This window comes from Physella acuta, unplaced genomic scaffold, assembly GCF_028476545.2.
Source record: "Physella acuta isolate Inbredline_101_S28 unplaced genomic scaffold, ASM2847654v3 ptg000226l, whole genome shotgun sequence".
Taxonomy (NCBI): domain Eukaryota; kingdom Metazoa; phylum Mollusca; class Gastropoda; family Physidae; genus Physella; species Physella acuta.
The window spans coordinates 87,381-100,985 of record NW_026731745.1 but is presented as its reverse complement, the minus strand read 5'-3'; the positions used below and the strand labels follow the sequence as shown (position 1 = coordinate 100,985).

At 37.7% G+C, this 13,605-nt stretch overlaps 1 protein-coding gene across 1 annotated transcript in view; it reads left to right on the top strand.

The window, feature by feature from the left end:
• Window positions 1–7,417: 7,417 nt before the first annotated feature.
• LOC131937986 (uncharacterized) overlaps window positions 7,418–13,605 on the top strand; it is a 39,134-nt gene continuing 32,946 nt past the window's right edge. Inside the window, exon 1 of the mRNA XM_059295784.1 lies at window positions 7,418–7,766. Coding sequence (XP_059151767.1) covers window positions 7,694–7,766 — 73 coding nt within the window. The 5' untranslated portion in view covers window positions 7,418–7,693. The remainder of the gene's footprint in view (window positions 7,767–13,605) is intronic.

Sequence of the window (13,605 nt, the reverse complement as noted above, 5' to 3'; positions counted from 1 at the left end):
AACTCTGTCTCTATCTCTCTTCCTCTCTCTCTCTAGATCATCCCTCATTACGCATCTGTTATAAGCTAATATACATTATTCCTGTTCTTGCTAATAATTTCTTTTTAGAAGATTTCCGTAATTAATGTCTGTTTTCTAATAGGGGGTCATCCATAAATGACGTCACGCTTTTTTAACGATTTTTACCTCCCCCCTTCCCCTCCGTCACACGTCGTCACAAAAAGCCAGACCTCCCTAAAATGACATCACACCTCAACCTACAACCTCCCCCTCAAAATTGCAGTTGAATTTTTTAAAACATCAATATTTTTCTAAAATCTTGTCTAAAATATTACAATTTATTAAAACAGTTATCTAAAACGCGAAATAACGTCTGAAATTCGTTTTCTAACATTGCTTTTTTATAACGCAAAAATGTGACGTCGCAACATCTGAACCCCACCCCCCCCCTCCCCCTCATCACACATCGTCACAAAATTACGGACCCCCCCTCCCCCCTACGAGTGTGACGTCATTTATGGATGACCCCTAGGCCCTAAATGCATTCCCCCACCCTAAACTGGTTTAATCCCAAAATTGCATTTCCGGATTGTGAAAAAGCACATTCTTCTTGTAGAATCTTTTACGTTTTGAGTTCTTTTTACTTGGGTAGCTATATTTACCCTACATATTCAAGTATATTCAGTGCCGGCGCCAGGTTTTTTAGCGCCCTAGGTAGGGTTGCCAGATACCTTTTCCGAAAATACTGGACACCTTTCCACCCTTCCCTTCTCAGGTATGCCGCAAAGCAGAAGAAGGGGGGTAACAGAGTAATATTCATATACTTGTCCAGTATTTATATTTATTTTATCCTTGACAGTCTGCTCAATACTGGACTGTCCAGTTCAAAACTGAACACCTGGCAACCCTAGCCCTAGGCAAAACTTATTAAACGCCCCCTTTCACTAAATTAATTACTAAAACATATGTATAAGAAAAAAAAAAACTAAAAGTGGCATATTAATTTACTATCAATTGCATACACGTTATAAGTTAAATTTACGACTAAGACTGTATGTCTACTAACATTAAGTATTGCAATCTACAATGGCTACTGATGTATTTGTTTTTCAACTTGATAATGCTTTAAAAAAACTACCAAACTATTTTGTTTAGAACTTAAGCTGTATGTAATTGTTACAGTAGCAAATAATAACTTAAAGTTGTATTTACATGTAAGCGATCAACCTAAGGTGCAGGAATTAGAAATGAATGTAAAGTTAAGCAACGAATTATCTCCCATTTGAAAATCCAAATAACAAAATTTTATTCAAGGGAAATAGCTTTCACAATAATTGCTAAATTAACCAAGTGTAACTATGACATGTTTGTAAAACACAATACAACGCTCTAAATTTCATTACGTAATATTTATAACAAACCTTTCATATTAGCTATGTAATTTTTTGAAAACAATATATTTTACCAATTGAATACTTATATGTAGGTTTTGTTCGAAAGTCTAAAAATGGTAGCTTTATTAAACATACTTTTATTCAATTTTGATGACACTCTTTTAGTTGTGTTTGAACATTTTAAGGATTAGATAAAATTTTGGATCCCCTTAATAAAGGGATGTCTTTCAAAAAACCTAAAACGGGTAACTGTTTTAGACATTGCTAGAATTATTGATTAAATATAAAAAAATATTATAATTTGAAAAAACAAAGGTTATTTTTTTTTTATAAATACCATCCTATTTTATAAATATTAATACTTTAAGAGTGGTAATATAGATTTCTAAAAAACTAAAGATTTTTCGACTTGAGAACGCCTACCTTTCTTTGTAGTGTGTTCCGTACTGAATTGAAATCATTTTACTTACGATAAACTCGACTACTGGATATACTCTACTGCATTCACAACACATATCAAACTTCGATACTTAAACATAACTAGACTCGATGCTCCAGAACTACGACACCAACTCGTTTACTTCACCAATCTCCACAAACGGTACTCCCAATCAACAACGATTTCACTGGACCTACTACTACACCTTAACAGTCAATATAATTTGATACCTTAATACCACATGAATCAAAGCTCCCGAACTCCAGAACTACGATACTTCATCACCTGCATTCTCTTTTCTCTACTACCAATCAGATTCCACTAGACCTTCAACCACACAACAGCCAAATAAAAAACGCGACACTTTAACACTTAGATACTTTATACCTACGAAACCATACCAGCAACAGCCTTCCGCCGTTACTCCCAAATCTAAACAATACATCAAAACTTACCAAACAAGTGACAATTACAAAACCCTATACACATGGACAGGTTTCTAATTCAAAGTCAGAGAAAACGAGACTTACAAGCCCTATTAAAATGTTCGAAATTTAAGTTACAAACTTATTTAATCGTTTCTTACATCAGTTATGTGACACCAAATTAAAAAGGCAAAGTGACTGGTAATAAGTACTTTCCAAATTATGGAGGTAAGGTTGCATTTTCACCATCGCGAATAAATATAGGCCTATATAGACCTAATTTTGGGGTGGGGGCTGCACAATTGATAGTTCGTCCTGGGTGCCGAAATATATCGCTACTTCTTTATAAAAGTTATTCATTATTAGCTACTTTTTGATAATAGCGATTATACCCTTTGCGCCCTCCCCCCCCCCCCCCCCTAGGGATGGCGCCCTAGGCGACCGCCTAGTTCGCCTTATAGGTAGCGCCGGCCCTGATTATATTTTATACCACTGCATGAGAACGACACGACAAGTAAAGATTAAATAAACATAAGACAAAGACTGGCACGAAGAGTAGTAAATAAATAAACATATGTAACAAGATGTTAAAGTGGAGCAAGTTATTATACAAAAAATGTGGAACTTTGAAGATGTTGGCACCGAACAGACGAAGTAGAAAAATATATCAGTAAAGATTTGGTAATTGTTTAAACTATGATTGTTCATGGCTAGAAAATTATTGCTATCGAAATCTAAGTCCGTATTTTCGAAGGCGAGTTTAATTTCTTTTTAACTTCAGATCGTTCTAGAACTAGTTGAATTTACAAAAGATGTGACACTGCCATTAAAATCTTCGGAATATATATATATATATATATATATATATATATATATATATATATATATATATATATATATATATATATATATATATATATATATATACATATAAAAGTATATGTATGTAGCCTATATCTAATCGCAAATATGAGTTTGGTCTACTTGCACAGTTTCGGATTAAAGTTGTGTTATTGCAGTATCTAGCCACAAAGAAAACACAAATACGTATTGTTTTCAAACCATTATCCCCCTGATTATTCCCCCGGTTTCATCTTCCCCACTCCTCCATCCCCTTTGACTGCTCAACGTCACTGCATAGACAGATACGAGTGAAGATAGTATTGAAGAACTCAGGGGCGATAACCGTCTCACACATCTCAAACAACGCGTATCTTCTTCCATCTACCAATCTCCTCAACTCGCTGGCTGAAAGAAAAGGTTGTTTTAAATCAGAGGCGTATTCAGGGTGGGTGGGGGTGGGGGGAGGCTGCTCCCCATAAGAGCCCGTCAAAGACATTTTTAACTTTTTTTTTTGGGAAATTAAGAAAAAATCAATTTTAAAAAGTAAGAATAATGATAATTAACACGGTTAATGAAGATGAAATGGAAACGCTAATAAATGCGACTATTTGGTCAGTGTCTGTACCTCTATGTTCTTTAATGCATCTTTCTTGTAGGTGTTAAATTTTTTAAATACATACTTTTCATGGAGCTATACACCCATAGACACACACACACATACATATACACACATACACACACTCATATATATGTTAGACATAGCATATAGTATACATATGATATATATTTGACTATAGGGCCTATATAACTATATATATATATATATATATATATATATATATATATATATATATATATATATATATATATATCGCTAATATATATATATATATATATATATATATATATATATATATATATATATATATATATATATATATATATATATATATATATATATAGGCCTATATCCTTTCTTTATCAATCAGCTTTTTTGTACACTCGTCTCTCCCCCTGTCCCGGAAACTTGCCCTCCCACCCCCCTACTTTAAATACATCTTTGGGAAAATTCGCCCCTGGTCTCGGCTCACGTGAGCCGCATTAGCCGGGGTAACGGGGGAAATGGTGACTGACGAGCCGGGGGCGAGATGGTAAAAATATTACCCCCAGCACCTGTCACGTGCACCTAAAAATAAAACGGTTGTTACAAGTTTACTCAATACTTCTGGGTTTATTTTTAGACTTTAATTGGCCTTCATGGCTTCATACTTGAACGTGTCTTGTAAAATAAATTGCGTGAAATCTACGTTTTGTCTAAATAATTACGAGACGTTTTCTTTTTATCTATCTTTAAAACAAAATTCGCGTTAGAAGGAAAAAGTTTGTTAAATTATCCATCTACTAACTATTTTAATTGGCAAGGCTTTTGGGAAAGAGGGGTAAAAAAAATAGAGATTTTTTATCTAAATAACCACTGCGCACAAAGTAATAAAACAGTCTAACCCCTTTCTTTCATTTTATGAAATAAGTGCACATCGTCATACGCCTTAACTATAATGCGAGTTTCATGTTCTGTTAAAAATAATAAATGTCCAACTTGAAACTAAATTTAGTCTCTCAATGTGACTGTATATTTCAGCTTTGTTTGAATTTCCATTTATATTAATGCGGATTATAAACGCATTTATTTGATTCTTGAGAGACAGACTAAGCCGTGTCTACTGTCAGGGGTCGGAATTATATATATATATATATATATATATATATATATATATATATATATATATATACACACACATATATATATATATATATATATATATATATATATGTGTGTGTGTGTGTATATATATATATATATATGTATATATATATATATATATATATATATATATATATATATATATATATATGTATTTATACATATATATGTATATATATATATATACATACATATATATATATATATATATATATATATATATATATATATATATATATATATATATATATATATATATATATACATCTTGCATAATATTCCTATAGAAGTAAGACTATATCACAGTGATATTACCATTACGCCTGTAATTAGTTAACCCTAGAAATATTTCGAACGTAAGCCCTTGCCAAATAAAAAAACAAGAAAAGTAAATAAACGGGTGATGTAAAAAAGTGCTTTTGATTTAGATTACTTGAGGGTGATAGATCTTTTGTTTTCTTGTGCGAGATTTCAGCCAGCTTGTGTTTATTTTTAGAAGTGAACTAGTAAAGACAGCAAGTGTGTTTTGATTTTCTTATTTTTAGTGCATTCTTTTGAAATGAAGTTAACACTACGACATAATACAAAACTATGCGTTATAAGTTATATCCGACCAATAGCTTGTGGTCTATAAAAGAGAGTTATCTGCCCCTACTTTGTTCGTGTTCGACGCGAGAAATCAGGCAACGGTGATCACCCTGTTCACCGTTGTAAACAGGGTGATCGAGTACCCACTTGAGTACTTTGTTACCAAATTTAGAAATTTTAAAATTAAAAATTAAAAATTAATGATTAATTGTTCAATTTGATTTTTAAAAAATGATATTAATCCATTGTCAACGAAAAAAAGAAGGTTTCTTGAAAATGTGAACAAAATCGCTGTATTAGAAGTGATTCAAAATTAAAATTAAGTTACACAATTTGCCACAAACAAACAAACAAACAGACATTGTGAACTAAGAAAAATCTTGTAAAAATGTGATTTTCACATCAACACGAGAAATGTGATTACACATCAACCCGGGAAGTGTGATTTCATATAGACCCTAGAAACGTGATTTCATATAGACACTAGAAACGTGATTTTCCCATCAACACAAAAAATGTGATTTCATATAGACACTAGAAACGTGATTTTCCCATCAACACAAAAAATGTGATTTCATATAGACACTAGAAACGTGATTTTCCCATCAACACAAAAAAATGTGATTTCATATAGACACTAGAAACGTGATTTTCCCGTCAAAACAAAAATATGCGATTTCATATAGACACTAGAAACGTGATTTTCCCGTCAAAACAAAAATATGTGATTTCATATAGACACTAGAAACGTGATTTTCCCATCAACACAAAAAATGTGATTTCACACAACTACGAGGAATGCGATTTTTAGATGAAAACAAAAAATGTGATTCATATCTGCAAGGAGAAAAATTATTGAGATGTTCGTAAAGTAAAAAATCTATTTCCATGATAAACTATGAGTGGGCGACATTTAATTAGGATAATCTTTGAGTGGGCGTCGAGGGGTTAAAGGTGTAAAGAAATCGAATGTCGACGTTTAAAGATGTAAAGTACTCTCATGAGATCTGACGTTAAATAAGGGAAAAAATATTTTTATCTGTTTTTTTTATGAGTTCAGTACATAAAGGGTTAATGGGTCAATTCATACCCAACTGCTTAGATTAACGGTACTATATATAGATGACCCGTTTATAAATGCTTATTCGAACACATCCTCCCCTCCCTTTCTATTGAAAACGCACATGTCACAGGATATTGAAGGCACGCCTATAAAACGCTAGCGCGAAAGAAAAAAAAAAAATTCCGGATTTTTCCCCCACAGTTCTTCCAAGTTTTTTAAGTGCCTGCACGCTACATGCCCGCCTATTAACGCACCAGAGGTTGAATCCGCGCCACCGCCACAGGAAAGCGAGGCAAGGTGGAAAAAAAAATCATTGGCCGCGTGTTGTAGTCACGTGATTTAGAGAAATCAATCCCCTGTTGGTAATAGTATTTATAAAGTCGCTAAACAAAGTTAATTATCTACCTTTATCTAAGTGGTTTCCCCTTGGTCTTTTTTTTTTTCGTCAAGGAGAAAACAACTACATGTACTGGGAAATTAGAGTTCTCATTCCTTGACCTAGTTCGTTTTTTTTCCCCTCCACATGTGTTCTATATCCGCTGAAAAAAAATTGTCAATTTTTCTTTTTCTATCAATACAATTTTTTTTAACGTTTTTAAAATATATTGGCTTAAAGTATTTTATAAAAAAAAAATAATTAATGCTTCTGAATGCTATTTAAAAATAATGTATTTTTTTTATAATACTTTAAATCGATATAAAATGTAAACAAATAAATAAAATTAACAATTTGACAATTGAGAAGTTCATTTTGATGTAATTTAAAGTTACAACAAAATGTCGTTTTAAAATAAAAGGAAAAAAACAAAACAACGCCGAACATGTGAAATAAAATTGCTTAGAGTTTTGAGTTTTTTTTAGAAAAGAAGAGTTTTAAAAAAACTGCTACGTTTGTGTTGCAAAGAACGAAAAAAAAAGGTGAAAAAGAATATGTCAAATAAATTATAAGTGGGTCGAGCAGAGGCACTGAAGAAAGCTCAAGCTGAGCACGCATCTTGCGTTAATTATATGTTGCCAAATCAACGTATTACACAACGCCTGGAGGTAATGGGAGAGTCAAACACAAGGGGAAGCGTGGCGAGGCTTGGAACTTCCTACACTCAATAGCTTGTTGTTTTGAAGGGATCTTTACGTGTTTGGACTTTTTTTTTCTGTAAACGTTGATTCTCGGTAAATACCATGAAAACATTTATCATCGTTGTTTTAGTTTTTTCGCTTGGCGGAGCGCTGGAATGGCATTCAGGGAGGAAAGGTATGTGTCATAATTAGAAAGAAAAAAAATTGATCTAGTTGATGCTTGATTCATGTTTTTTTAGAAGGTTAGTGTCGAGAAAAGTAAGAATTATTATTTTTTTTTTAGATTTAGCGTTACCGTTTTGTTAAAATAGGTTTTGGTTAGAAATTAAAGTCGTGGAAAGTTAAATACAGTTTTTTGATTACGGAATGTGGCAGGTGAAGTAGAGTTTACCTATTTATGTGGCCGCCGTTGATATGAAGCGCTTCACTGACATGACATGAAGTAAGTTGAAGCCAGGGCCTGACTTTGTAACACGGCGCCCCCTTACATAATTACATAGCCGTGCAGGGGTTGACCCCCCCCCCACGAAATAGAATCGTATAGGAGATATACTTTTGCCAGTGTCCGCCCCCTACCCCATCGCCCGGAGAAAAAAAAAGTGTGACAGTGTTGGGTGTCCAAGCGGCCCGGGGTATAAATAAAAGCGGCCCTGGGATTAAATAAAAGCGGCCCTGGGAATAAATGAAAGCGGCCCTGGGAATAACTGAAAGCGGCCCTGGGAATAAATAAAAGCGGCCCTTTACCGGGTTAAATTTTCATTGCGCATTTTTTTTATCCACCCAAGCCTATAAGACTGACGCCTACACATTCACTTTACAAATTGCAACATACAACAATAAAAAAAACGACAAATCAGAAGTGTTAATTAAAGACATTTTTTTAAAAATTTCAAAGCACTGATTGGCTCATTAAATCTTTGATCCCGGCCCACCTGGAGTTTTTCCTGGCGGCCCAGACGGCGGCTCAGTCCATCCATTGAGCCGGGGTCCCTTTAATTTAGAAAGCCCCCCCCCCCCTAGCTTTATTTTCAACAGTTTCCATCATTTAAGTGATCCCGATACCCCCCAGTGGAAATTGAAACCCTTAAGCGGCTGTCTAGTTTGTCCGTGATGGGCTAGAGACTCTGGCACTGATGTATCCAGTTACCTCTCAGCATCGATCAGATCTTCCATCCGAGGTTCATGAAATTAAAAGAATACCCCCCCCCCAGCCCCCACTGCTTCACCTAGTCAAAGCTGAACATCTGGGCAAGGAGTAAGGAACTCTTGACATATCATAAGCTTTTACATTTCTTTTAAGATAGAAATCAAACTGAACTTTTATATTGGGGGGGGGGGGGCAGTGGCGTAGTCAAGGGGGGTTGGGGGGGGGGTTATTACCACTCCCATGGACCCTTATATATATATATATATATATATATATATATATATATATATATATATATATATATATATATATATTGTTACGCACCCCCTTCTCTAATCCTTTCGAACTAGTCAGGGGATCGTAAACAAGAAGAAGAAAAAATAAAAATAAATAAATGCCAACTTCAGTAATCTCTATTTATTCGCCACAAAATACAACATCTAACATTAACCCGCCACCGAAGTACAACTATCAGAAATATACACAAGTAACTACAACAACTAAAGTCCTTAAATCGACTGCCCTACTTGTCCCTAACTGTCTATCTAGCCTAGGTCTAGTACATGTCGTGGCTCTCCACTAGCTCACAGAGACGACCCGTGTCTGTCTCCCCTAAACCTAGCTATCCGAGACGTCCGTCCGTCTCCGTGTGTGTGTCCCGAGTGTCTGTGTCCCCCCTAGTCTCCTGTCTACCCTCCTAATATTCTCGAGTCGTCCCTGACTAGTGTGGGAACCTTGTTAATCGAGCCTGACCCCCAGGTCAGGTCAGGTCAGGACATGACCGTCCATCTCGGCCCTGTGCGATCTGGAAGGTTTTCCCAGCCGTAAATCACGAGTTCTTGGCCACGTTAATAGCTCGGACCCCAAGACACCAGGTATGCATCGCCCACAGCGTGGTAACCAATCCGGTGTGGCCGTCACGGCCCAAAGGTTCTCACGGCCTGTGCTGGCCAGCCTCTGACCACCGCCAGGTTGATGGATGAGCGTGAGATCGCTACCCCAACATACGGGTCAGCCCAGGTTAAACACCAGGTGGTCGTAACACCCCCACCCTTCAAGAAATTAATTCGCCACCACATGGTGAATTAATTGAACATCTCTTACTAGACAACCATACCAATCTCACAATTCCTCAAAAGTCCCAGAATAAACCTAAATGGGACTAAATCCATTTAACATAATCATTACTAAAAAGATAAGAAACGTGGATGATTTAGTCACAATAACAAGTTTGACTAAATACCCCAAACACAATGTCATCAAACATAGACATCAAAGTAAATAAAACAGCAAATCTGCAACACATGTGTCACTGTCGCAAATAATGCTAAGATTGAAAACCAACAGTCTTCGTTTTACTGATAGTTACGTCATCAGTCAACAAAACTTGTCAATACAATTAAAAACTGTCACGAATTCAACAGCATGTAAAACATCAATAACACATTTTTTTTTTTCAAACAAGACATGTAAAAGGTACACTCTTTAAGCCTGAAAACAGTTCATTTTGATTAGAACACTTGCGTCCTGGGAAAACATGAAACAGTCTATCTTGGGAACAGTTCTAACAGGTTTGAAACACAAATTAGTTTTCCGTCTTTCGGGTCATCATGAGTCCGTAAACATAAAACTTAAGCCGAACTTTATAACGGCGCAGCACAAATTTAGTAACAGAGTTATTGTCCGTCCACACCAATATCGACTCGCACATAAGGCGTGGTTTCACAGGACAGCTTGCACTAATGCCATGATTTGGCTCGATGTTAATCCTGAACATCGAGGCACACAAAGAGGGAACGATTACACGCCCCGTTTTCGTGAAAGCAATGGGGTGTGCGCTCGCTTGTACGCACCCTCGGTTGAAGTGACCCGCTGAGGTCACCGTCTCCAGGTTGTTGGTCGTGACCGGGTCGGTCAGAAAACCATAAATCACCTCCGTGATAAGGGGAGGGAAGCCTGAGTTAGGCTCAACTCCTAAACAAAAGGTAACGACTTTGCGCGTCACCGACGTTGACAAAAGATTCGTCGTCTCCTCAAACTCGGGATGTAGAACACCATCCGCGTGACCTCCAGGTGAGGTCATGGCCTCCAGGTTGCTGGACTTGGTCGGGGAGAAATCAAACACTGCTGGGATCATGGGAGGACAGCCCGTGTTAGGCTCACCTCCAAGACAATGGGTAACGATTCCGTCCGTTACTGATGCTGGCAGAAGATTCGTTGACTTGTCTATCTCTGGATGTAGAACACCATCCACGTGACCTCCAGGTGAGGTCATGGCCTCCAGGTTGCTGGACTTGGTCGGGGAGAAATTAAACACTGCCGTGATAATGGGAGGACAGCCCGTGTTAGGCTCACCTCCAAGACAATGGGTAACAATTTCGTCCGTTACCGAGGCTGGCAGAAGATTCGTTGACTCGTCTAACTGAAGGTGTAGGTCACCATTCACATGACCTCCAGTTAAGATCATGACGCCTTCAAGACCACAAGTAGTAAGGTCTTGATCAGATACAGTTACTGGTTCAGGTTCAGACGAGGACAGCCTGTTCTCATGGGTATTCACTCTCTCGGTGGTTACCGTGATTTCAGCGGTGGTTGTAACCACTGGTTCTGATATTGACTGCCCCTTTTCATGACTGGTCAACATCAGAGTGGTTGCCGTTATATCATCGGTGGTTGTATCCACTGGGTCAGATATTGACAGCCCCTTTTCATGACTGGTCAACATTAGAGTGGTCGCCGTGATTTTATCTAAACCAATAACTTGCTGACTGCCTTCAGTACTTGTCGGCACACAACTCTCGACTCGTAAGCTATCAGCACGTTTTGACGTTTGTGCTGATTCTGCTAGGTTAGAGTCGACTTCAGGGACTGAGCCAAAGCTAGTGGCAGCCTTAGTCTGAGACTGACAAAACTCACTACCAACTCTATCAGACAACAAACTATCTTCATCTCTATACCGATCCTCGGAAACTACTACACTAGCCTGAGAGAAAACAGAGACAGATTCTGGAAAGTCAAACAACCCACTAAGCTGCGCCTCTTCCCATAGCATAAGTAAATCCCGTTCCCTCCTGATCTCTAATAGTTTAACTTCATGTCCGAACAGTTTCTCTAAACTTTTAATGTTAATTTCCTTCCAAGATTCTGACATGAATATATCCCTTCTAATCTCTAACAACTTCTCCTCTTTTTCTCTCGCGATCTCTAACAACTTAACTTGATACTTTCTCTCAATTTCTTCAACCCTAACACGTCCGATCTCATAATATTCTATCGAGTCTAGACACTCCTCCTCTAATCTACCTGTATTTACTAACTCAACACAAATATGATCTCGTAGAACTCTATCTCTATCCGACACATCAACCTCTAGTCCTAGCTCCTCAACTAGACGCAACAACTCTACGCGACAAAACCTGTCTAAAACTTCTAGAGTTGGACACTCAATAAAACTCATTACGTCCATGATTCACACTTACGGAACTTATTCAGCTAAATGGTGGCGGTTAACTATTAAAAATGTGGCTCACAACAAACACTTTAACTTAAACATTAAAAGTAGGGCTATCACCTTTGACACTTGAAACAGGTAGACACCAGCTATACTGGGCCAACCAAACTAAGATATCCAGCTACACTGGATCACAAACGATTTACTCACGTATACTGGGAATGGACCCTCCAGCTATACTGAGCAACCCAAACAAAAATTACGAATTTATTCACGTACCTGGGAATGACCCTCCAGCTGTACTGAATAAACCCGAACACTCCAGTTCCACTGGACCAAACAAAAATATTCGAGTATACTGGGCATTAATCCCTCCAGCTATACTGAATAAAAATAAAAATTCCAGCTCTACTGGACCAACATAAAAATCAAGAAAAATAAACTCAGTGTCAATACAAAGGTGATAAGCTCGCTACTTACTCAATGTTTGGAAAACTCTCCTGATTCCGTGAACAACTTTACTCTCACTACTCCTAAAACTTAAAACTAAAACACAAGCTCGTGAGCCCCCAACTGAAAATGGCATCAAAAGAAACTATTCAACTCGTTGTCTGTCCTATCCCGGACGAGCCCCCAATTGTTACGCACCCCCTTCTCTAATCCTTTCGAACTAGTCAGGGGATCGTAAACAAGAAGAAGAAAAAATAAAAATAAATAAATGCCAACTTCAGTAATCTCTATTTATTCGCCACAAAATACAACATCTAACATTAACCCGCCACCGAAGTACAACTATCAGAAATATACACAAGTAACTACAACAACTAAAGTCCTTAAATCGACTGCCCTACTTGTCCCTAACTGTCTATCTAGCCTAGGTCTAGTACATGTCGTGGCTCTCCACTAGCTCACAGAGACGACCCGTGTCTGTCTCCCCTAAACCTAGCTATCCGAGACGTCCGTCCGTCTCCGTGTGTGTGTCCCGAGTGTCTGTGTCCCCCCTAGTCTCCTGTCTACCCTCCTAATATTCTCGAGTCGTCCCTGACTAGTGTGGGAACCTTGTTAATCGAGCCTGACCCCCAGGTCAGGTCAGGTCAGGACATGACCGTCCATCTCGGCCCTGTGCGATCTGGAAGGTTTTCCCAGCCGTAAATCACGAGTTCTTGGCCACGTTAATAGCTCGGACCCCAAGACACCAGGTATGCATCGCCCACAGCGTGGTAACCAATCCGGTGTGGCCGTCACGGCCCAAAGGTTCTCACGGCCTGTGCTGGCCAGCCTCTGACCACCGCCAGGTTGATGGATGAGCGTGAGATCGCTACCCCAACATACGGGTCAGCCCAGGTTAAACACCAGGTGGTCGTAACAATATATATATATATATATATGATTGTATACATATGGAAACATGTTTGA